This window comes from Salvia hispanica, chromosome 1, assembly GCF_029641045.1.
Source record: "Salvia hispanica isolate PSC_SH4W2 chromosome 1, Shi_PSC_v1, whole genome shotgun sequence".
Lineage (NCBI taxonomy): Eukaryota > Viridiplantae > Streptophyta > Magnoliopsida > Lamiales > Lamiaceae > Salvia > Salvia hispanica.
In genome coordinates, this window is record NC_142692.1 from 6,012,359 (window position 1) to 6,036,930 (window position 24,572).

The window sequence follows — 24,572 nt, forward strand, 5'->3', positions numbered from 1 at the left end:
TCACTACAATGAAAAGTTGAATTATCGACGGAATTATTGATGGTGGACTGGCCAAGTCCTCAGGCACGCAGCTAAAAAATTACCGACATGCAAATTACTGATGATAAGCTTATAAATTCACAAATTCAGACACAATTTTTACCATCCCGCCTGTGAGATTATAAATGTCAAAGTATACCAAAAAAAATTGAATACAATGGTGGACTGGCCAAGTCCTCAGGCACGCAGCTAAAAAATTACCGACATGCAAATTACCGACATGCTCAAAATTTATAAATTCAGACACGATTTTTACCATCCCGCCTGTGAGATTATAAATATCAAAGTATACCAAAAAAAATTGAATACAAAATACCAATTAAATTACATCATTTTGTAATACTCTTGGCGATGATTACCTCATTGTTTACTTTAATTGATACTATTTTGTTTTGATTTTGATTTTAATTTTTTATTTTTATACTTTGATATTTATATCTATTCAGACTTCAAGAGTAGGATGGTAAAAAAATTATGATTTTGAGCTTTTTTGACTAAAATCAAAGTCAAAGATTGCAACTAGAACCTAACATTTATAATTTGTTTTTGAGTAAATATAACACAAGATTAATTTCAGACTTTAATTTACTTGTATAAATAAAAGTTTAATACACCACCAATACTCACCAATTTCTTCCTCATGGATTCTGTAACATCTTCGATCATCCTAGCATCCATTGCATGGATATGCATTCTAATATCCCGGGCCTGGAAATCATCGAAACTTCCTCCGGGCCCGTACGGGCTCCCGATCATCGGCAACATCCTCCAACTCGGGCCCAAACCCCACCACTCCCTCGCCAAACTATCCCGCAAATACGGGCCCGTGATGTCGCTGAAGCTGGGCAGCATCACAACCGTAGTTTTCTCCTCACCAGAAACTGCCAAACTCGTGCTTCAGAAACACGACTCTTCCTTCTCCTCCCGAACCATCCCGTCCGCTAACAAAGTCCTCCGCCACCACGAGTTCTCCGTGGGGTGGCTGCCCGTCGGAACCCAGTGGGCGAAGCTGCGGAAGATATGCAGAGAGCAGATGTTTTCGGCTCCGCGGCTGGACGCCAGCGAGGGTTTGAGGAGAGAGAAGCTGCAGAAGCTGCAGGACTACCTGGCGGAGCGGTGCGAGCGCGGCACCGCCGTGGACGTAGGAGAGGCGGCTTTCACGACGGCGCTGAATCTGATGTCGGCGTCGCTGTTCTCGGCGGAGTTCGTGCAGTTCGGTTCGGAGAAGTCGCAGGAGATGAAGGAGGTGATGTCGGGCCTCATAAAATGCGTTGGCAGGCCCAATTTAGCCGATTTTTTTCCGGTGCTGAAAGCATTGGATCCGCAGGGGATTTACAAGGAAACCAAGTTTTATTTTGAAAAGCTGTTTGCGAAATTGGATGAGATAATCGACGAGAAACTGAAATCGGGGGGCCAGAAACGTGATTTGGTGGAAGCGCTTCTTGAGATCCACCGATCAGATGAAGCTCAGCTTACCCGACGCGACATACGACATCTCCTTCTGGTATACATTTCTTATCAATTTAATTTTCCAGTTTTGTTGGAAAATAAATCATTATCTTCTTCCTCATTAAAAAGTGTTGAAACTAGGGATTTTTCAAACATTCATTATGTCTTCTTTTGGTTTATAGTCATTCTCTTAAGACTTTATAGCATAAAAATCATGTTTATTCGTTGAATTTGTTTCGTTGAATTTGTTTCATATGTAACGTACATGTCTTAGTGTCTAGATATTTTTGTCCTATTTTGGGTTTAAATTGTCTTCTTATTCTTTTGAACAATATTTGAATCCATAAAAAGGCATGTACAAATTACTCATTTTTGCCTTAAAAATTCAGGTACCTCAAATGCTTGAAATTCGAGATAAATATGAAGCGGTGGATTTTTGCCCATTTTGAGGGAAGAAAACTAAATTAGTAGTACTACAATTTTCCGATACTTTTATCAATTTTCAATTTTTTGTTTTAAGATGTTTAGAGTTTCTATGAAGTTTTTCAGAGCATCTAAATACGTGAAAACATAAAAACTTTCGATCTATTTTCTTTTGATTAGGTCATTCTCATTTATCTTTGGCATCAACAAAATTACTTGCTGAATTCATCTTTTGATTTCTTAGGGCATGCTTGGTATGATGGAATGGAGGTTGGAATGGAATAAAGATAGGAATGAAATGTCAATTTCCTTGGATTTCCTTTACATTTTCATTCATTCACTCGTTCATTCCATCACACCAAGCAAATGAACAGAATGGAAGTAGGAATCACATTTCATTCCACCATTCCATTCCATCATACCAAGAAGCCCCTTAGTATTTTGGATAATAGATTACCAACTTCTCACCTAAGGCATATGTACATATCACTCATGAATTTTGCCTTCAACAGTGTGAAATGATGGATTTTGGCCATGCACGGCACGAGGGGCAAAAATCATCCTCATATTGTTTTCTGATTTTTTTTCTTCAAGTTTTTAACTTTAAGTTGTTTAGAATTTATGGGAAGTTTTCGGAGCCTCTAAATATTGTGAAATCATAAACTAAGGTATGAGCAACTAGGGTTCCTTCAAATATTTGATCCATTTTCTCTTGATTCGGTCATTCTTGTCGAAAAACATGCACGAGAATAATTTGTTTGGCGAATTCATCACGAATATATATGTTTCATATGTTGTGTATATACTTTTGTATTAACATGCGTGAATCGTGACTTACTACCAACAATGGTATGCAGGATCTGTTCATGGCAGGAACCGACACGACTTCAGGAACGGTGGTATGGGCGATGGCAGAACTAATACGCAGCCCTCAAAAAATGTCCATACTCAGAAACGAGATTAAGAGCTTCATGTCTGAAAATGGAAAGCAGCAAGTTCAAGAATCAGACATCCCACTTCTTCCATATTTGCAAGCAGTGGTGAAAGAAACATTTAGGCTACACATGCCCGGTCCTCTCCTACTACCCCACAAAGCCACCTCCGATGTGGAAATAAATGGCTATATCATACCGGAAAATGCTCAAATTCTCATCAATGTGAGGGCAATTGGGAGAGATTCCAAAATCTGGAAGAATCCAGAGGAGTTCTTGCCTGAGAGATTCTTGAACGAGAATGAAGGCTTAGAATTTAAGGGCCAAGATTTTGAGCTGATTCCGTTTAGTGCGGGGAGAAGAATGTGCCCCGGAATGCCGTTAGCAGATCGGATGCTGCATCAGATGTTGGTGACATTTGTGGGAAATTACGAGTGGAAACCGGAAAATATGAAGCCAGAAGAAATAGACATGAATGAAACATATGGACTTACTCTTCAAAAGGCAGTTCCTCTCAAAGCAATTCCCACCAAACTGTGAGCCACTAAATATATGTGTGTGTGCGCTATAATGTTTTCATTTTATGATCTAGAAAACACGATCGATGTTACTATGGTTATAAAATTAATGTTGTGATAATTTATTCTTAATATAAAATATTTATCAAGAATTAAGGGATAAAGAAAGGGAAACCTCCAGAATGTGTACATTTAGTTGCAGATATTTCCTGCATGGACAAAGAAGGGAAACAATCAAAATATAGTCGCAGATATTTCAAAATTCACATTTATCATTGCAGCCACAGAAGTAATGTGTTGCGAAACTAAGATTTCACTATCTCATTTCTAAACACATTTTATTATAAAACTAATATATAAATGTATGATTCATATTCCACTAACTTTTTCAACTCACTTTTATTACATTTGTTAAAACCCGTGCCAGGTCAAAATGGGACAATATTTGGAGGACGGAGGGAGTAAAATTTTAAAATCTCACATGATTGTATGGACAACTACAACGTACGACTCTAGTGAGATCACATAAAATAAGAAAGAAGAAAAAAGCATCTAAATTGGTTCAGCGGGACATTTTTTTACTCAATTTTATGAATTTGTTCAATTTTCTTGATTCCGTAAGGACAACTCAGAAAAATTATAGAACGATTTAATTCGTCATCCACACATACCAATTACAAAATGTACATAATTGTAATTAGCTAGTGTTTACTTTGTTGTTGGGACCCCAATCATAATAATTATTTATCATTATAACTAACTTTTAATTAGATGTGGTTCTTAAACAATAAAAACATAAAAAATGATGTGAAAATGACTGCATGGACAAAGACAGGGAATAATGGAAAAAGTAGTGCAGTAATAGATATTTCACAAGTTGTGATTTCAGCCACATAAGTAATGTGTGGCGAACTAATTAACAAAGCTACAGTTTAAGATAGGAGTGCTTTAGCAAAGGCAGGATCGGCAAACATGATCTGAAGATGATGTTGAAGAAGATGAAGACGATGATCTTCGTCATAGGTATACATGGTCGGAACCATACGCGCTGCGTTGAGACAAGCCCTTCTAAAACCCGCAGAAAATGAAGTCGTTGAAGAGAAGCCATGCTTGTTTATGTTTTCCCATGTCTCTGAAACCATGTTCATCACCTCCTCTCGCGCCTCTTCCCTCGATTTTGCTTTCCCTTCTTTCATGTAGAAATCTATGTAGGATCCGTCGAACCCTATTTGCTCCTCGTCCTAATTTTATCATCACACAGTCAGAATGACCAAACTGATAGAAAACGAAATTCTGAGTACGAAAATAACCCTATTATAGTCAAATGCTGATGACTTCCTAGAAATCCTAAACGACTAAAAGCAAAAACTAAAAACATCCAAAAAATAGTAAATTGACGTTTTTGCCCCTTAAATGAATTTCAAGGCATTTCGAGATACTGTAACTTTTCCTTGCAAAACTGCGTTTGAAATTACCTTGGCGGAGCCCAAGTCGTCGAGAAGCCTGAGGAGTTTGGCGACGGAATGTGTGAGTCCATTGGGATCAGTGAGAAGAGTTTGAGTTTGGTGAGAGAGAGGGTTTCCCATTAGTAAGAAGAGATGAGATAGCACCATAGGTACTCCTGAGCTTATCACTCCATTCTTGAGATATTCCTCAGCCTTCACCACTTCACCATTTCTAAGCCATTTTCCCTCCACAAGAAATGCATCCATCAAACTCCCCCACTGCAATATTACGTAAAATTGGTAATTAAGAGAGAAAAATAAATTGATTAATTAGAGTATTGATAGTTGAAAGTTAATAAATGGGAGATGAGAGGAAGATATAAAAATGGTTAAAAATGAAAAAATTAATTACTACCTCCGTCCCCAAAATTTGCTACACTTTGACCCGACACGGGTTTTAAGAAATGTAATTTAAAGTGAGTTGAAAAAGTTGGTGGGATGTGGGTCCTACTTTTAAAGTATTAGTTTTATAATAAAATGTGAGTAGGAATGAGTTAATGGAATATGGGGTCCACCACCAGAAATGGTAAAAGTGAAGTGTATCAAATTTTCAGGGACGGACCAAAATAGTAAACTCTATCAAATTTTCAGGGACGGAGGTAGTAATTTTTATGGATGAATGAAAATGAAAAAAATTAGAGTATTAGTAGTAGACGAACTGCACTGCACCTCTCTTTTGAGAAAGTGGCTAGGATTCCATCCATGCTCTCGATAGACGAAGCTGCTGATTTCCTCCGTAGTCTCGTAAATGGCATTCAAGCATGTTTTCATATAACTTGGTAATTCATCACAAACATCCCATCTGTATTCAACAAAAACACACACATATGATATATCAAATCAATTAATCTGTCGATCCATTGTTTCAAATGGTCGTTTTCTTTTTACCGAGCACTTGCTTTTGCTTGGTAATTCTGTTTTACAGAGTACTTTTGTACGTTGACAATTTTTAGTAATCATACCTTTTAACAGCGTGGGTGAATAGAATGAGCTCGTCAATAGTGCCATAAAGATCAAATATATCGTCTACGGCGTAGACAAGAGATATCGGCTTCGTTAGCATGATTCTATGTTTCGACAACATTGGATTCCTTAGGATCGCCATCGACCACACATGCCATTTTAACGGCTGATTCCTCGACGACTTCAGCTCCTCGCTCAGCCCCAGCCTCTTCCACCACCTACAACATCATTCACTTTGAAAATTAGTACTGTCCCCATTTGGGAGGCTAAAGATCCCCCCAACTAAGGTCTGTTCCCTTCGTCCCAATTTCCAATTTAGAAGTCTCAGTTTTCCATTTTAACTGGCCCTTCCAACTTAGAAGTCTCTGTCAACTTTTACTACTTTAAATAAGTGAATCTTACATTCCATTATTCAATCTAATTATAGTATTCAATTAATATATAAAAATAAGACTCAGTTGATTGTTTTTCACCCGTGCTTATTCCACTCATTACACAACCAATTCCTAATTAAAATTATAGTAGGACTTTTAAGTTGGGACATAGAGAGTTCCTATTTTAACCCGAGTCGAGCTTCTGACTTACTCTACAACTCGAAGGATTTCATGTTTGTGGAGGGACTCAGTGTATGCGAATTCGAACTCTGCAAGCTCTCTCAAGACATGATTATCATCACCCACAAACTGAAGATAGCTCTTCGCAGTAAAACCAGCCACAATCTTGTGCTGTGGAAAACTCAATCCAAAATTCACCACTCTCTCTAGTTCGTCGTCGAGGCAGATCGCGGCCCTGTTCGCATTCAGCCACAACGAGCTAAACTCTCCAGCCTCGCGCAAAATCTCCTCCCCTCCGGTGTTCAAATGAGACGCCTCGTGCATCGCCACCAAACCCCTCGTCACTCCACCGACCAGACCATCTTCCAGCCTCAGCTCCCCACTCCGCAGAAAATGTCCAAAAAAGTCATCTGACAAAAAATAAATATTACTGTTACAAAAAGAGAACTGAAATTACTATATAAATTTTATAAGCAGTCCTATCAAATAGTATGAGACGTAACATGAAAATCCGCACCTGCAATGACTCGGTATCCGTGCTGCCTGAGCAGACGGAAGCGGAGGCAAGCCTCTAGAAGGCCGTCACTGGAGGTGTGGGCCAAGTATTGTTGATGGAGAATGGATTCGATCTCGTCTTTGAAGTGATGGCAGAGGCCGAGGCGTTGGATTGTGTCGACGAGCACTAGGATTTGCAACGAATCTTGCTCAGTTTTCATCAGCATTTCTCTTACTTGCTCCAATTTTGCTGCGTGTTCGAGCAACGACGATTCCTACACATGTATACATATAAATTGCCTCAAATTCGTTACTAGGATTTTTTCGAAATATATAGACAGAAAAATTAAAGAGACAGAGCAGAAGTACTAATTCACGGCTACCTCTTTGGTTAGAGGCAAAAAATCAAATGTTTGGTAGATGGCTTCCATTAGGAAAATATATTTTGCAAAGGTGGAAATAAAGGAGGAATGTATACTAACTAACATAATACTAAGCACTTGTATTTATAGATACACAGCTCAACCATCATAAGAATAATTGGTACTGTAAAAACAAGTTGATGTTAATATTGGATTTATGTGTTGCTAGCTAGATGAACTAAAAGCATGATAAGAAAAAGTAGAGTGTTTGACAGGGTAGAATATTTTGTAGATTACGCTGTAAAATTATGTAGTAGTAACTATAGATGAAAAATAGTCATATTTCTTGGTATGTCAACCAAAATTAATTTATATTCTCGAATAAGATGGTTCCCTTTTTTCAATTAACAATATTTGAGTTTTTTTTTCTCTATTTTTCTCTCATTTTACCAATTTTGCATTAATACATGTATCCTCCACTACTAAAATAATTTTTATCCTTGGCCACCACCATTGCCACCCTCTTTGCCCACAGTCTCGTCCTTCGAATAATTCCACAAAAACAAACACTAAAATTTCTATCGGCGAATTCCAACTCCTATGCAACTGAACCTCCTGCCGCCCTTCACCGCCTCCCAAGAAAGTCTAACGAGCAATTCCCACAAAAAAATTGTGGCCACTTTTATTAAGAGTTTGCCACAATTGCCTAATCAGGTGTCTTCAAAGAATATGCAATTCGATCAATTACCCCACATAACATATCATCTCTAAGACACTATTTGTCTTGAATAGGATATTTTTTCTATTAACAAAATATTTATCACATTTCTAAAACTTTCTAATGTTTTAATATTGCACACTTTCTAGCCAATCCTCGTCCTACTTTCTAGAATAGAATGACCACCCTCTTCCTACATTTGCACATTTTTCCCATAGATTAGAATGACCACCCTCTTCCTACTTTCTAGCCAATCAATGGTGTATATCCAATAATCCAAATAATGAAATACTATGTTATTATACTAGTATAGTTTTTTAAGACACAACATACAAATCATGTTTCGAAATAGCGACGACTTTTGGTGCAATTGGGCCACTAATTATTGATCTCTAGAGTAGCTATGGGAAATTGCATCATTAATGAAAATGCATTTTAATCTCGTACGATCGAGCCTGAAATAATTATAGTTTCTATAAAGTTTGTTGGGTTTTTTCTCGAAATATTCCAGTGCCAGGATATTGACACAACATATTTGAATTAATATTGACTTAGAATTAATTTGGGTATATTAGTGATAATTGCTCGGAAATTTTGCCAGATTCGTGACAATGTTAAAGTTTGAAGGAGTAAAAAAATGACTTGAACTTGTGGCCTTGTAGGACTAAAATTGCGAATCCAATCAATTGTTTAAGTTAGACTAGACTAGAATTAAAATTTCTGACCTCATTATAACAAATGTTTTTAAACTCCGAACAATTGATATTGTATCAATTGTACCTCAAATTATTTCGCGGCACCAGAAAACTCAACACGTTTCATCCGATTGAACGACTATGCCACATAAGTTTTACCCTATTAATATTTTTTTACTTTTGTATAAAATGACATAATGTTATCATATATCATTGAAATAAAATTACTTACTAAAAATGTGTGTAATTAAAATTTTTAATTTTCATAATTGAATGCACCGGCTAGTAATATAGACTTTGCAACTTGGCATATAGCAACTTCATTTAAAATGTTCTTTTCGTTTTAGCTACTTTTCTTTATTTTCTTTTGCAGGCCAATTGTATCAATTAATGAGACACAATTGATTTTGAAAAATTGTACCTCTGAAATTTGAAGATAAAAGATAACGGAAATCCATTGAAGAAGGAAAAGAAACTGCCATGGAGAAGGAAGAAACCGTCGCACAAGAGAGAATGGCTACATTTTGGAAATTGTTAACAATTTTTGAACTAACCTCCTCTCTCCTCATAAAAATATTCATCTATTTTTGTCCTCTCTACTTTATTCCACCTAACAACACTATCCAAAATCTCATGTCACTCAAGAAAGTGGTCATCTTAAGTGGAGACAGAGGGAGTAATACATTACTCCTACTTTATATATATGTTGAGAATAAAAGCCAAACTAGCAAATAAAATTCTAAACAATACATTTTTCATTTTTCAATTTTAACACATTATTTTGTTGCAACGGAAAGTTGATGTGTCTCGTCCGATTGCAGCGATGTATGCTACATAAGTTTTACCCTATTTTTTTTTATATACAATAATATTATCATTGCAATAAAAATAAATGTGTATAGTTAAAATTTTGAATTTGACAGTTAAATATAAAAGAGTCCATATCAACAGGGGTTTGCAACTTCATTTAAAATGTTATTTTTCCTTTTTTCAGCTGGAAACTCATGAGATATTTTTCTTTCTTATTTTTGTGGTCCAATTGTATTAATTAACGTGTTCCCCTTTCATGATTTTGCACAATCATTTAGTGGTCACGGTAGCATGTAACATCATCAGTTTGTTTAGCCAATAAAGACAACGGCACTAATCCAATAATATCAGTGTGTAAGTAATTTAAATTTTGTTAAAATAGAAAAGTGTGAATAACATGGAAGATAGATAATAGTATAGAAAGAAAATATAGCAACAAAATAGCAACACATAAGCACACTGTAATGAACACTTGACTTACATTATTAACTATTCCACTTTTATATTTTTGGCTTCAATACTCACAATTTAAGTGTAATATATATATATATATATATATATATATATATATATATATATATATATATATATATATAGAGGGGAGTGATCAAAACAAGTATGTACTTAAATCAAGAAATGCAGCCCAAATCTTGGCCCTAGGATTAGATGATCTAATGGTCAATAATTAACTAAAAATACGGAATGTCATAATTAAGCAGTTTTAGGTCATATTATAAAAATCGGGTTTATGTCATGTTAAGATCATTTTAGGTCATGCTTTGTTAGCATGACCTAAAAATAAACTAACTATGACCTAAAAATGCCCCACGTATGACTTTGTTCTGCGTTTCTGTATTTAAATTTGGTCTTCATAGATCAAAACCTATATATATATATATATATATATATATATATATATATATATATATATATATAGGTTTGTGTTAAAATGACAACCCCTCTTAAAATGACAACGTGACAACGCTTATACAGCAATATTATAAACGCTACACAGTAATATCCAACACGTTAGACAGCAATCTATAGATTGCTGTCTAACGTGTTGGATATTGCTGTTAAAAAAAAATTGCTGTTTAAAGGCTACAAAATTGCTGCCCGTCTTTTTTGGTTTTTTTTTGCCACGTGGCAACTTATTATTCGTCCACGTGTACAAATGATTGGCTAGAAATGGTGGTATGGTGTTATTTTAAGGGGTGGTGGCACCCTAACATGCCCATATATATATATTATATATATATATATATATATAGGTTTGTGTTAAAATGACAATCCCTCTTAAAATGACAACGTGACAACGCTTATACAGCAATATTATAAACGCTACACAGCAATATTCAATACGGTAGACAGCAATCTATAGATTGTTGTATAGTGTGTCGGATATTGCTGTTCAAGAAAAATTGCTGTTTAAAGAACAGCAGATTGCTGCCCGTCTTTTTCCAGAATTTTTTTTTTTTTTTTTTGCCATGTGACAGCTTGTTATTCGTCCACGTGTACAAATGATTGACTAGAAATGGTGGTATGGTGTTATTTTAAGGGGTGGTGGCACCCTAACATGCCCATATATATATAATATATCATTGTTGTTTATATTAATAAATTCTAATTAAATTTTTTTGAATAATTTGTAATGTTAAATAATAGAGAGAATATCTTATTTTGTATATCAACTATCTCAAATAAACAACTTTGGTCCATAATATTTCATAATATCTTTTGAGGTTGACGAATTATGAGTTAATATCAATTCAACTACTTTTTGGCTATTTTCAATATTTTTATGACCAAAGTACCCTCAAGACAATGAAGGTCATTTCAATCTATCTACTCTCTCTCTCTTTTTAATTAAAATATACTAATATATTATTTCTCATTCTTTCTTCATCTCATTTCTTCTTTCTAATATTTTCTTTCCCTTTACCCTAAAAGATGTTGGGGTTACCGCAACGGAAGATACGGAAATCAAACAGTCCCTTACGAATCTATTTAGGTGACTATGTGATTAACTCCAATTTTCATGCAATTAATCTAGATCTATAGAAAACACATCAAAATTACACACAAACATGTTATTTGATGTAGATATGATTGTTACATCTTGATCCATTGAAGGATTGACGTTGCTTGCTGAACCTCCCAGTAATCCTTGATTTCTTGACCACAAATCATCCATTCTATTCTCACGTCCTTGATTGTTCATCCGCGTGGGCGAATCTTGAAGAATCAATAAAAGTGATATGAGATATAGGAAAAAACAATACAGAACACGAGATTGTCTTGATCTAATCCTGTGAATTAGGATAGAACAAGAACAAAACAAAAACCCTATAAATCCCTTTGGAGTGGCTCGAAAATCGATACAAGGGGGAGAGAGAGAGAGAGAGACGTGAGTGGCGGCTAGGGTTAGGTGGGAGGAGTGTGTTGTGTCTTGTGTGCTAGGGTTTCCCATCTCTCTCACTATTTATAAGATAGACTTTTTGAGCTAGAATGGAGAGCCATGGAGTGATAAGATGTTGGGTTAGCCCATTAGATAATAAACTTATTAAATCAATTAACTCATGATTTAATATATATTATCCAATTGAATATTATTTTATTCCACTAAAGAATAATATTGAACTACCATCTAAATCATCGAATTACGAAGAATTTGGGTTTTATTTTATTTTATAATATTTTCCGTGTTTAATATTATCTTAATCCATTAATTTAATCCTTTGTATGTTATGTGCCTTGAATTAAATTAATTCCCCAAAGAGTTTTTCTAGTTTGAAACTTTATTTATTATTCGTGGAATAAAATTCCAACTGCGCAGATTTATGAATAATAAATTCTTTTTTCAAGCACCTCTTGGGGATGAAATCATACCACACTAGGCACGTGAATTCTATGAAATGATATTCCAATATTTTCATGTTATTCAATAACTACCACCCAAGATATCATGTTTGAGTTGCAAAAAACTCTCCCATATTGATAAGTCAAAGTTGCGTCTGATTAAATAAACAATATTAATAGTATTATTTTCATAGACTAGAAAATACTAAAATTTTCTCAAATACATTCTTTCAGTAGATAGCAATAAAGAATATATTTCGTATTAGATCATTTTAATGCTTTATCACACTAATGTTACTAATCTCTTCTTAGGTAAAAGAGAATTATCACAAAATATATTATAAAAAGGATACAAAAGTCTATCATGCATACATATATTGTTATCTACATGCAGCTTTACAGAGAATCTCTGTTTTAATTGATCATTTTTTATAAAATATATAATGCCAATATTTATAAAAAATAAAAAAATTAATTATACAGTCAACTTTCACTTTGCACCAAAGAAGATAAAATTGTCTTTTCACCAAATCGGCACTTTAGATTAGTAAGATAAGATAAGATAAGATAAGATAAGATTGTGATGAAAAATTTATGTTATTTAAGTGTAATTGTAATTAATTATTATTAACTAATTCTATTATAATTTTTTAGTGCAATATTCTATGAAAAATCTCGGAAATGCCCTTTTCCCTATACAACTGAGACGCTTATGGACTCATTTTATTTATACATATTTAAAAGGAGAGGTTGAAAAAAATAACAAAAATGTTATTGTGATACTTTAAAATACATTTATAAAATTATAAATTGAAATAATTTTTTACATATAACTAATTTAGAGAAGTGAAAACATTATTATTATTATTATTATTATTATTATTATTATTATTATTATTATTATTATTATTATTATTATTATTATTGGGGAAGTGAATGGTTTTGGAGAATTAGAAGTGAAATGGTTCTTGCCTTCTTGGAAAGGTTTAGGTACGGATACTTCAAATGGGAAATAATAATAATAATAATAATAATAATATTATTATTATTATTATTATTATTATTATAAAAGTTTTCACTTCTCTATATAACTAAATTAGTTATATGTAAAAAATTATTTCAATTTATAATTTTATAAATGTATTTTAAAGTATCACAATGACATTTTTGTTATTTTTTTCACACCTCTTCTTTTAAATATGTATAGATAAAAATGAGTCCATAAGCGTCCCAGTTGTTTAGGGAAAAGGGCATTTCCGAGATTTTTCATAGAATATTTTACTAAAAAGTTATAATAGAATTAGTTAATAATAATAATTACAATTATACTTAAATAACATAAATTTTTCATCACAATCTTATCTTATCTTATCTAATCTTATCTTACTAATCTGAAATGCCAATTTGGTGAAAAGACAATTATCTAAAATGCCAATTTGGTGAAAAGACAATTTTATTTTTTTTTGGAGGGAATTGAAAACCTGATTGTGTAGTTAATTTTTTCATTTTTTATAAATATTGACATTATATATTTTACAAAAAATGATCAATTAAAGCAGAGATTCTATGTAAAGCTGCATGTATATAACAATATATGTATGCATAATACACTTTTGTATCCTTTCTAACAATATATACTCCTTCCGTCCCATAAAAATTGAGACAAAACTTTTGGGCACGAAGATTAAGAATTTATATTAAAAAAATAGGAGAGATGAAAAAAGTAGGAAAGATAAGAGAGAGTAAAGCAAATGATGGAATAAAGTAAGAATGATTAGATGTTTTGTCTTTTGTTAAAAAAGGAAATGACTCAACTTTTATGGGATCGACTAAAAAGGAATAAGACTCAACTTTTACGGGACGGAGGAAGTATTTTGTGATAATTCTCTCTTACCTAAGAAGTGATTAGTAACACTAATGTGGTAAAGCACTAAAAGGATCTAATACAAAATACTACCTCCGTCCACCAAAATTTGTCCCACTTTGACCCGTCACGGGTTTTAAGAAATGTAATTGGAAAGTGAGTTGAAAAAGTTAGTGGATTGTGGGTCCTACTTTTATATATTAGTTTTATAATAAAATGTGAGTAGGAATGAGTTAATGGAATATGGGGTCCACTACCAAAAATGGTAAAAGTGAAATGGGACAAAATTTGGGGGCGGAAATGGCAAAATGAGACAAATTTTGGTGGACAGATGTAGTATATTATTCATCAGTTGACATTTTCTAACGATCCAAATCATAGTTTGGAGTTTGTACAATATTTAGAGTTTGCCTTTGATCACATTGCTTTAGCTATTTATTTATAAGATTTTAAAAGGAGTGCTATTCTATAAAAGACTTATATATTCCTTCTCTCTCACTCTATGTGATAATTTTTCTATTTTGAATGTTCCACTCTAATTGATACATTTTCTAAAATTAAAACATCATTATCTCTACTTTAATATATTATCTCTCCTATTTTATTCATTATTATTATTTTTAGACTTTATTCTTAAATGTAAAGAAACATTAAAAATGGTGTGAAAATGACTGAAGGATAAAGAAAGGGAAACATCCAAAATTGTGTACATTTAGTTGCAGGTATTTCCTGCATGGATAAAGAAAGGGAATCAAAATGTAGCATAGATATTCCACACTTCACATTTTCCATTGCAGCCACAGAAATAATGTGTGGCGAAACTAAGAAAATTGAACAAATTCATAAAATTGAGTAAAAAATGTACGACTGAACCAATTTTAAAATCCCACGTCATGTTGGTTGAGTCAGGGATCACTACAACGCACGACTCTAGTGAGATCACTTAAAATACACTCTCTTTGTTATATTAGAAATGAAACATTTTTCTTTTTGAGTTGTCTCAATAAAAATGAAATGTTTCCTAAAATAAAAACAACACTATCTCTACTTTTTCTTCTCTTACTTTACTCTCTCTTCATTAACTCACAAAACAACACTGCATAAAATTCCGTGCCGGAAATCAAATATTGCATGTTTATTGGGTCGGATGGAGTATTTGGTTGAGTCAAGAACCACTACAAGGTACGACTCTAGTGAGATCACTTAAAATACGAGAGAAAAAGAAAAAAAGCATCTAAATGGGTTCAATCGGACATTTTTTACTCAATTTTATGAATTTGTTCAATTTTCTTAATTGCATAAGGACAAGTCAGAAAATTAAGAAATAGAACGATTTAATTCGTTATCCACGCATACCAATTACAAAATGTACATTGTAATTAGTGTTTACTTTGTTGTTGGGAACCCCAATCCTAATAATTAGGAGTACTATTTATCATTATAAATTTATAACTAACTTTTAGATGTGGTTCTTAAACAATAAAAACATTTAAAATGTTGTGAAAATGACTGCATGGACAAAGACAGGGAATAATGGAAAAAGTAGTGCAGTTATAGATATTTCACAAGTTGTGATTTCAGCCACATAAGTAATGTGTGGCGAACTAATTAACAAAGCTATAATTTAAGATAGGAGTGCTTTAGCGAAGGCGGGATCGGCAAACATGGTCTGAAGATGATGTTGAAGAAGAGGAAGACGATGATCTTCGTCATAGGTATACATGGTCGGAACCATACGCGCTGCATTGAGACAAGCCCGTCTAAAACCCGCAGAAAATGAACTCGTTGAAGAGAAGCCATGCTTGTTTATGTTTTCCCATGTCTCTGAAACCATGTTCATCACCTCCTCTCGCGCCTCTTCCCTCGATTTTGCTTTCCCTTCTTTCATGTAGAAATCTATGTAGGATCCGTCGAACCCTATTTGCTCCTCGTCCTAATTTTATCATCACACAGTCAGAATGACCAAACTGATAGAAAACGAAATTCTGAGTACGAAAATAACCCTATTATAGTCAAATGCTGATGACTTCCTAGAAATCCTAAACGACTAAAAGCAAAAACTAAAAACATCCAAAAAATAGTAAATTGACGTTTTTGCCCCTTAAATGAATTTCAAGGCATTTCGAGATACTGTAACTTTTCCTTGCAAAACTGCGTTTGAAATTACCTTGGCGGAGCCCAAGTCGTCGAGAAGCCTGAGGAGTTTGGCGACGGAATGTGTGAGTCCATTGGGATCAGTGAGAAGAGTTTGAGTTTGGTGAGAGAGAGGGTTTCCCATTAGTAAGAAGAGATGAGATAGCACCATAGGTACTCCTGAGCTTATCACTCCATTCTTGAGATATTCCTCAGCCTTCACCACTTCACCATTTCTAAGCCATTTTCCCTCCACAAGAAATGCATCCATCAAACTCCCCCACTGCAATATTACAAAAACGAAAAAAGTAGTAAGTTTTTATGGACGAATAAAAATGAAAAAATTAAAGTATTGGTAGTAGACAAACTGCACTGCACCTCTCTTTTGAGAAAGTGGCTAGGATTCCATCCATGCTCTCGATAGACGAGGCTGCTGATTTCGTCCGTAGTCTCGTAAATGGCATTCAAGCATGTTTTCATATAACTTGGTAATTCATCACAAACATCCCATCTGTATTCAACAAAACCACACATATATGATATATCAAATCAATTAATCTGTCGATCCATTGCTTCAAATGGTCGTACTTGCTTTTGCTTGGTAATACTGTTTATAGAGTACTTTTGAACATACCTTTTAACAGTGTGGGTGAATAGAGTGAGCTCGTCAATAGTGCCATAAAGATCAAATATATCGTCCACAACGTAGACAAGAGATATCGGCTTCGTTAGCATGATTCTATGTTTCGACAACATTGGATTCCTCAGGATCGCCATCGACCACACGTGCCATTTTAACGGCTGATTCCTCGACGACTTCAGCTCCTCACTCAGCCCCAGCCTCTTCCACCACCTACAACATCATTAACTTCGAAAATTAGTACTGTCCCACTTTTTGGGGGACTGGCTCCCCAACTAAGATATGTTCCCTTCGTCCCAATTTAGAAGTCTCAGTTTTCTATTTTAACGGCCGGTTGTTACAACTTAGAAGTCTCTATCAACTTTTACCACTATTCATTTAATTATAGTAGTGTTTCAATTAATATATAAAAATAAGACTCAGTTGATTGTTTTTCACCCGTGCTTATTCCACTCATTACACAACCAATTCCTAATTAAAATTATAGTAGGACTTTTAAGTTGGGACATAGAGAGTTCATATTTTGACCCGGGTCAAGCTTCCAACTAACTCTACAACTCGAAGGATTTCGTGTTTGTGGAGGGACTCGGTGTATGCGAATTCGAACTCTGCAAGCTCTCTCAAGACATGATTATCATCACCCACAAACTGAAGATAGCTCTTTGCAGTGAAACCAGCCACAATCTTGTGCTGTGGAAAACTCAATCCAAAATTCACCACTCTCTCTAGTTCGTCGTCGAGGCAGATCGCGGCCCTGTACGCATTTAGCCACAACGAGCTAAACTCCGCAGCCTCGCTCAGAATCTCCTCCCCTCCGGTGTTCAAATGAGACGCCTCGTGCATCGCCACCAAACCCCTCGTCACTCCACCGACCAGACCATCTTCCAGCCTCAGTTCCCCACTCCGCAGAAAGTGTCCGAAAAAGTCATCTGACAAAAAAAAATATTACTATAACAATATTTACTATTACAAAAAGAGAACTTAAATTACTACTAATATAAATTTCATAGGCAGTCCTATCAAATAGCACGAGATGTAACATGAAAATCCGCACCTGCAATGACTCTGCATCCGTGCTGCCTAAGCAGACGGAAGCGGAGTGAAGCCTCTAGAAGGCCGTCATTGGAGGTGTGGGCCAAGTATTGTTGATGGAGAATGGATTCAATCTCGTCTTTGAAGTGATGACAGAGGCCGAGGCGTTGGATTGTGTCGACGAGCTCTAGGCTTTGCAACGAATCTTGCTCTGTTTTCATCAGCATTTCTCTTACTTGCTCCAATTTTGCTGCGTGTTCGAGCAACGACGATTCCTACACATGTGTACATATAGATTGCATCAAATTTGTTACTAGGATTTTTTCAATATAGATAGACAGACAAATTAAAGAGACAGAGCAGAAGTACTAATTCATGGCTACCTCTTTGGTTAGAGGCGAAAGATCAAATGCTTGGTAGATGGCTTCCATTAGGAAAATATATTTTGCAAAGATGGAAATAAAGGAGGAATGTATACTAACTACATAATACTAAGCACTTGTATTTATAGTGTAGATACACAGCTCAACCATCATAAGAATAATTGGTACGGTAAAAACAAGTTGATCTTGCTAGCTAGATGAACTAAAAGCATGATAAAAATTAAGTAGAGTGTTTGACAGGGTAGAATATTTTGTAGATTACGCTGTAAAATTATAGAGTAGTAACTCTAGAAGAAAAATTGTCATATTTCTTGGTATGTCAACCAAAATTAATTTATATTCTCGAATAAGATGGTTTCCTTTTTTCAATTAACAATACTTGAACACTTTAAAATCTATCTTTCTCTTACTTTATCAATTTTGCATTAATATGTATCATCCACTACTAAAACTATTTTCATCCTTGGCCACCACTATCGCCACCCTCTTTGCCCACAGTCTCATTACAAACACGAAAATTACTATCGGCGAATTCGAACTCTTATGCAATTGAACCTCCTGCCTCCCTTCACCGCCTCCCAAGAATGTCGAACGAGCAATTCCCACAAAAAATTGTGGCCACTTTTGTTAAGAGTTCGCCACAATTGCCTTATTAGGCGTCTTCAAAGAATATACAATCCGATCCATTATGCAAAAGGTATGCCTATTACTTCAGAATTTTGATTCCGTGGTTATTCGTCATGTGTATAAGGAAGATATTTTGTTGTTGATTATTTGTCGTATTTTTCCTATACTAATAGCTTTCATATAGACTTTCATGTTTTAAAGTCGTCGTTGTTGGGTATCAGTATTTGTTGGCTGATTCATGATAAATTAATTGTTTTTTATATTCGTTAGAGTTATACAATTGAGTTTAACCACCTTTTTCAACAAAAAAAAATCAAGCAATTTTCTATTATGAACACTTCTTATAATATCGCCATTGTAATACTTCTTAAATTTAAAAAATGTCATTACCACACATAACATAGCATCTCTAAGACACTATTTGTCTTGAATAAGATATTTTTTCTATTAACAAAATATTTATCACATTTCTAAACCTTTCTACTGTTTAAATATTGCACACTTTTTGTTGGATAACTAACTATTTAGGAATCTAGAAAATAAGAAGCGTTCGTGCACGAAACTGCACCATGAAAAATTATGATGCATCGTTTTCTTTAGTCCATTCAAAATGTGCAAATGTACGAATTTTTCTTCTTCTATAATGTTGTAGATGGAAGCACTCAACTCAACACTCAATAGATACTTCCTTTGTTTTACAAGAATATACACTTTGGGTTGAGCACGAATTTTAATGTATAATTGAAAAAGTAAGAGAGTTATAGAATGAAAAATTAATTTAAATATGGTTAATGAAGAATGGGTCTCACCTTAATAGAGAAAAAAGAGTTTCCATGATTGAAAAATGCATATTCTTGTGAAACAGACTAAAATGGAAAGAGTGCATATTCTTGTGTAACGGAAGGAGTATCATATTAGTGTAAGAATTTTTGTTCAACTAAAATGTTATGCATTTAACACTCAAAAGATATTGTGTAAGAATTTTGTCCACTATACTATTTTTCTCGATGAAGGCACCAAAAGTCATTGATATATGGTATATTTTAATCTTTTTCCCATGGAATAGAATGACCACCCTCTTCCTATTTTATAGCCAATCAATGGTGTATATCCATATAATAAAATACTACTGCTAGTATAGTTTTTACACTCAACATACAAATCATGTTTCAAATAGCGACACTTTTGGTGCAAATACAAATCATGTTTCAAATAGCAACGACTTTTGGTGCAATTGGGCCAATAATTATTGATCTCTAGAGTAGCTATCGGAAATTGCATCATAATGAAAATGCATTTTAATCTCGTACGATCGAGCCTGAAATAATGATAGTTTCTATAAAGTTTGTTGGGTTTTTTCTCGAAATATTCCAGTGCTAGCTATATATTTAGATTCAATCAACCCAACATATTTGACTATTGACTTAAAACTAATTTGAGTATACGTTTGGTCAATATTATTAGTGATAATTTCTCGGAAATTTTGCCAGGATTCATGACAATATTAAAGTTTAAAGGATTGAAACATGACTTGAACTTGTGGCCTTTTAGGACTAAAATTGCTAATCTAATCAATTGTTTAAGTTAGACTAGACTTGAACTAAAATTTTCTCACCTCATTATAACAAATGTTTTAAACTCCAGAAAATTCAACTCGTTTCATCCGATTGCACGATGTATGCCACATAAGTTTTACCCTATTAATTTTTTTTACTTTTGTATAAAATGACATAATGTTATCATTGAAATAAAAATTATTTACTAAAAATGTGTGTAATTAAAATTTTTAATTTTCACAATTAATGAATGCACCAGCTAGCTAGTACCGTAGACTTTGCAACTTAATTGGCATATAGCAACTTCATTTAAAATGTTCTTTTCGTTTTAGCTACTTTTCTTTATTTTCCTTTGTAGGCCAATTTTATCAATTACTGAGACACAATTGATTTTAAAAAATTGTACCTCTAAAATTTGAAGATAAAAGATATAGAGAAATCCATCGAAGAAGGAAAAGAAACTGCCATGGAGAAGGAAAAAACGGTCGCACATTATTGACTATGTCTTGAAAAGTGTTAACAACTTACAATAATACATTACTCCTACTTTATATATATAGGCTGAGAATAAAAGCCAAACTAGCTAATAAAATTCTAAACAATATATTTTTCATTTTTCAATTTTAACACGTTATTTTGTGGCACCTGAAAGTTGATGTGTCTCGTCCAATTGCTGAGATGTATGCTACATAAGTTTTACCCTATTATTTTTTATACAAAAGGAAGTATATCATTGCAATAAAACAAATATGTGTATAGTTAAAATTTTGAATTTGACAGTGAAATATCAAAGATTCGATATATCAGCAGGGGTTTGCAACTTCATTTAAAATGTTTTTTTTCCTTTTTCCGGCTGGAAATTCATGAGCTCTTTATCTTTCTTTTGTTGTGGTCCAATTGTACAGTACCATTTAACGTGTTCTCCTTTCATGATTTTGCACAATCTTTTAGTGGTCACGGTAGCATGTAACGTTATCAGTTTGTTTACCCAATCAGACACCTGCACTAATCTAATAATATCAACAACTATTAACAATGGAAAGTCTTTAAATTAATCAGCGTTTGGATTGATTAGAATGTAAATGGTCCATTTTATGATTTTATCCATACACTAAAAACAATTTTTTTAAGGATTAAAAAATTGAGACATAATTAAAGAAAAGTGTCCTTAAATTAATAAATTAACTTGATCTTTTATTTTTTTTCCAGTACGCTATTGTCTGTGCTTTTAAATTTTAGTTGAGACACCAATAAAATTTTTTTGAAATGTTGATGGTATAGTATTTAAAACCATGTACAAATTAGCGTCCTTAAATGTATTAAAAATGTCTTTAACGAATTTTTTTGCTGTAGTGATGCGACATTTACTAAACACGTTTCACTATTTAGTACTCAGTCAGTTTGCTCTTTAAATATAAACTGCCTCGAAACAAAAATTAATCAACGAAATAAAACGTGTTTTGAAGTAATATTCCAATTTTTGATCAAAGAACTTTTTTAGGAGGCATTTTATTTTTAAAATTGAAACGATGAACTCTAAATGGGAGTAGTAATTTTCTAAACAGTAGACAAATTTTAGGTAAAACCCCAAACGATTGATCCTGGTTAGAATGATGGAATTATGTAATGCTTCCATACTGTTCTGTACTCTCCAGATTTGTAAGATCTATAACTATAATGATTGGAAAAATCATTATCAATAAAAAGTATTTTACTCTTTTGCTTATTTCGGAGAGTTAAAAAATAATTTTTGTACTTCCTCTGTCATGTAGTACTATATAAAATTAACTGGATAGTAAACGACATATATAGAATGACATGTCCAGTAATAATATTGTGTCGAATATTATGACTACAGAAGATCACGTGATATACTATTCAATATGCACCAAACTTAATGAAATGATTCACCGCGCGCCATCAAATCATAACAATCGGTCACATTGAAATGATTCACTATCATCCAATCACCATCGTTCACACGTTAAACACATTATTTAGTGTATTTAAATTATCATCATCGTTCACACGTTAAACACATTATCTTAACAAATACTCATAAATTAGGAATTGATTTTTTAGTGTATTTAAATTAGCATTTTAAGTGTAATTAAAATCACTTAATAAAAAAAATACTTAATTAACTCTAATATATTAATTAATTATCTTAATTCTTACTTAAAATAGAAATAATATAATAACTTAGGACTAATCAAAATAGAAAAATACTAGTAACATGGGACATAGAGATTAGTATAGAAAGAAATATTATGGCAACAAAATAGCAACACATAAGCACACTTGACTTACATTATTAACTATTTTTATATTTTTTGGCTTCAATGCTGATCATAATTTAAGTGTACTAGTATATATCATTGTTGTTTATATTGATAAATTCTAATTAATTTTTTTGAATAATTGTAATGTTAAAATAATATTATAGCCTTGTAAAGGCTGAGTATCATTAATGGTAGTTACTCGTCGATTATGACTTTTGGTGAAGTGAATTGTTTTGAGAACTCTAACAATGGTTAAAGAAAATCATAAGTATATTGTTAACGGGTCCTATTCTAATGCTTACAGCATCATAATTCAAAATTAAGACTAAATCTCCACTCTTAGATTTTAAAATGAGTGGATGAGATTAAAGCTCACAAATCTCAATAAATAGTAGACAAAATATCAACAAAAGGGTAATATCATCATTATGTTATCATATGATAATTTTCGTGAGTGTTTTTTTATATCAACATTGTGTATTACAAATATCAACAAATATGACATTAGAAATCAACACAATGACAAGAAAATATCAACACATTTTTATTGAGATTGGACATGCATAATATTGAGATTTTGCCTATGATATATTGAGATTTTTTATTGCATTTGTTGATAAAAGCTGCTTATCAACATGTACGAAAATTATAATTTATCAAATTTCATCACCCGAACATCGTCGGAACATATGCAATTGAGATCTCGTTGGAATCCTTATTAAATTATCTTTAATTTGATATATTTTTTGCGAAAAAATAATTTAAATTGAGAGAGTTACGTAAATTTAAAGATTTGAGATGATTTTGAGGAGAGAGAAAGTAGTTATAATTACTACATATAGGATTTGACATTAATACCCTTTTAATTTAATTAATAATTATTTAAATTTAAAATATTTTACACTTGTCATTATATCAACCCAAGATCTTCTAATCTAATGGTTAAAAATTGGTCCCAATTTTGAATTGATAATTAATTAGCAATTCATTACGTCCCCATCGTTAACAACCATATCATATCAATATTAATTTTGATAGTGTTAACGATATACTTATGAATATTGAATATGATTAAGTGGACACAATAGAAGAAGAAGTAGTATTTCAAAACTTATCCTTATAAAAGTTTGATATTACATGGAATCTTTTATTCTTAGTCCTTTTAACTTCTAAAGATAGTTTAGGGAGTAAAACATTATAAGTATAATATAAGATCATTAAGTTATTATGAGTCTGTAATTAGTTCCAATTGTGATGAAAATTTTATTTATTTAAAAGTAATTGTAATTATTATTAACTAATTCTATTATATACGTTTTATAGTGAATTCTATGAAAAACCCCGGAAATATCCTTTTCCCTAGACAGATGGGACTCATAAGGACTCATTTTTATGTATCCATATGTAAAAGGAGAGTTTTGAAAAAAAAATATAACAAAAATTTCATTGTGATACTTTAAAATGCATATATAAAATTATTAATATTTCAAAGCTTTATCAGTGTGCTTTTTTAATTTCTTAGAGCATGAATTGCAACGAGATACAGATGAGGTCTAACATCCTTTTTCTATTTATATGAGATCTAAAGATTAGTGTGATCTTTCAGGTATGAGCTCTAATTAATTTTTCATATTTTTTATTTAGAGTTCTGATATTTTAATCGATTAGTTCAATTAGCATGATTCTAGATTTAGTTTAATTTATTTCATTTTTCGATATGTGGTGTGTTAATC

The 24,572-nt window shown here is 33.0% G+C and overlaps 3 protein-coding genes across 4 annotated transcripts; 1 reads left to right on the top strand and 2 right to left on the bottom strand.

The window, feature by feature from the left end:
• The first annotated feature begins 616 nt into the window (after positions 1-616).
• On the top strand, positions 617-3,921 carry LOC125221386 (cytochrome P450 76T24-like). 2 transcript variants are annotated; one of them, XM_089058563.1, is made up of 3 exons: positions 617-1,543; positions 2,769-3,379; positions 3,789-3,921. In XM_089058563.1, exons 1-3 carry the CDS (start codon positions 680-682, stop codon positions 3,832-3,834), a joined length of 1,521 nt encoding a protein of 506 aa, XP_088914689.1. In that variant the 5' UTR covers positions 617-679; the 3' UTR covers positions 3,835-3,921. The 2 variants fall into 2 exon arrangements, with proteins under 2 accessions (XP_088914689.1, XP_088914691.1); XM_089058565.1 differs by lacking the exon at positions 3,789-3,921 and having other exon boundaries at positions 619-1,543; positions 2,769-3,529.
• A 279-nt stretch (positions 3,922-4,200) lies between these two features.
• Positions 4,201-7,405, bottom strand: LOC148933163 ((3S,6E)-nerolidol synthase 1-like). Its single transcript, XM_089068846.1, has 7 exons — positions 7,262-7,405; positions 6,901-7,153; positions 6,415-6,793; positions 5,829-6,047; positions 5,536-5,668; positions 4,837-5,085; positions 4,201-4,602 (listed from the first exon to the last, which is right to left on the bottom strand). The coding sequence occupies exons 1-7, from the start codon at positions 7,364-7,366 to the stop codon at positions 4,294-4,296; spliced, it is 1,647 nt and encodes a 548-aa protein (XP_088924972.1). The 5' UTR covers positions 7,367-7,405; the 3' UTR covers positions 4,201-4,293.
• Positions 7,406-15,717: 8,312 nt separating this feature from the next.
• LOC125219298 ((3S,6E)-nerolidol synthase 1-like) lies at positions 15,718-18,509 on the bottom strand. The gene is made up of 7 exons (XM_048121240.2): positions 18,375-18,509; positions 18,014-18,266; positions 17,510-17,888; positions 16,954-17,172; positions 16,698-16,830; positions 16,354-16,602; positions 15,718-16,119 (listed from the first exon to the last, which is right to left on the bottom strand). The coding sequence occupies exons 1-7, from the start codon at positions 18,420-18,422 to the stop codon at positions 15,811-15,813; spliced, it is 1,590 nt and encodes a 529-aa protein (XP_047977197.1). The 5' UTR covers positions 18,423-18,509; the 3' UTR covers positions 15,718-15,810.
• Between the last annotated feature and the right edge of the window lie 6,063 nt (positions 18,510-24,572).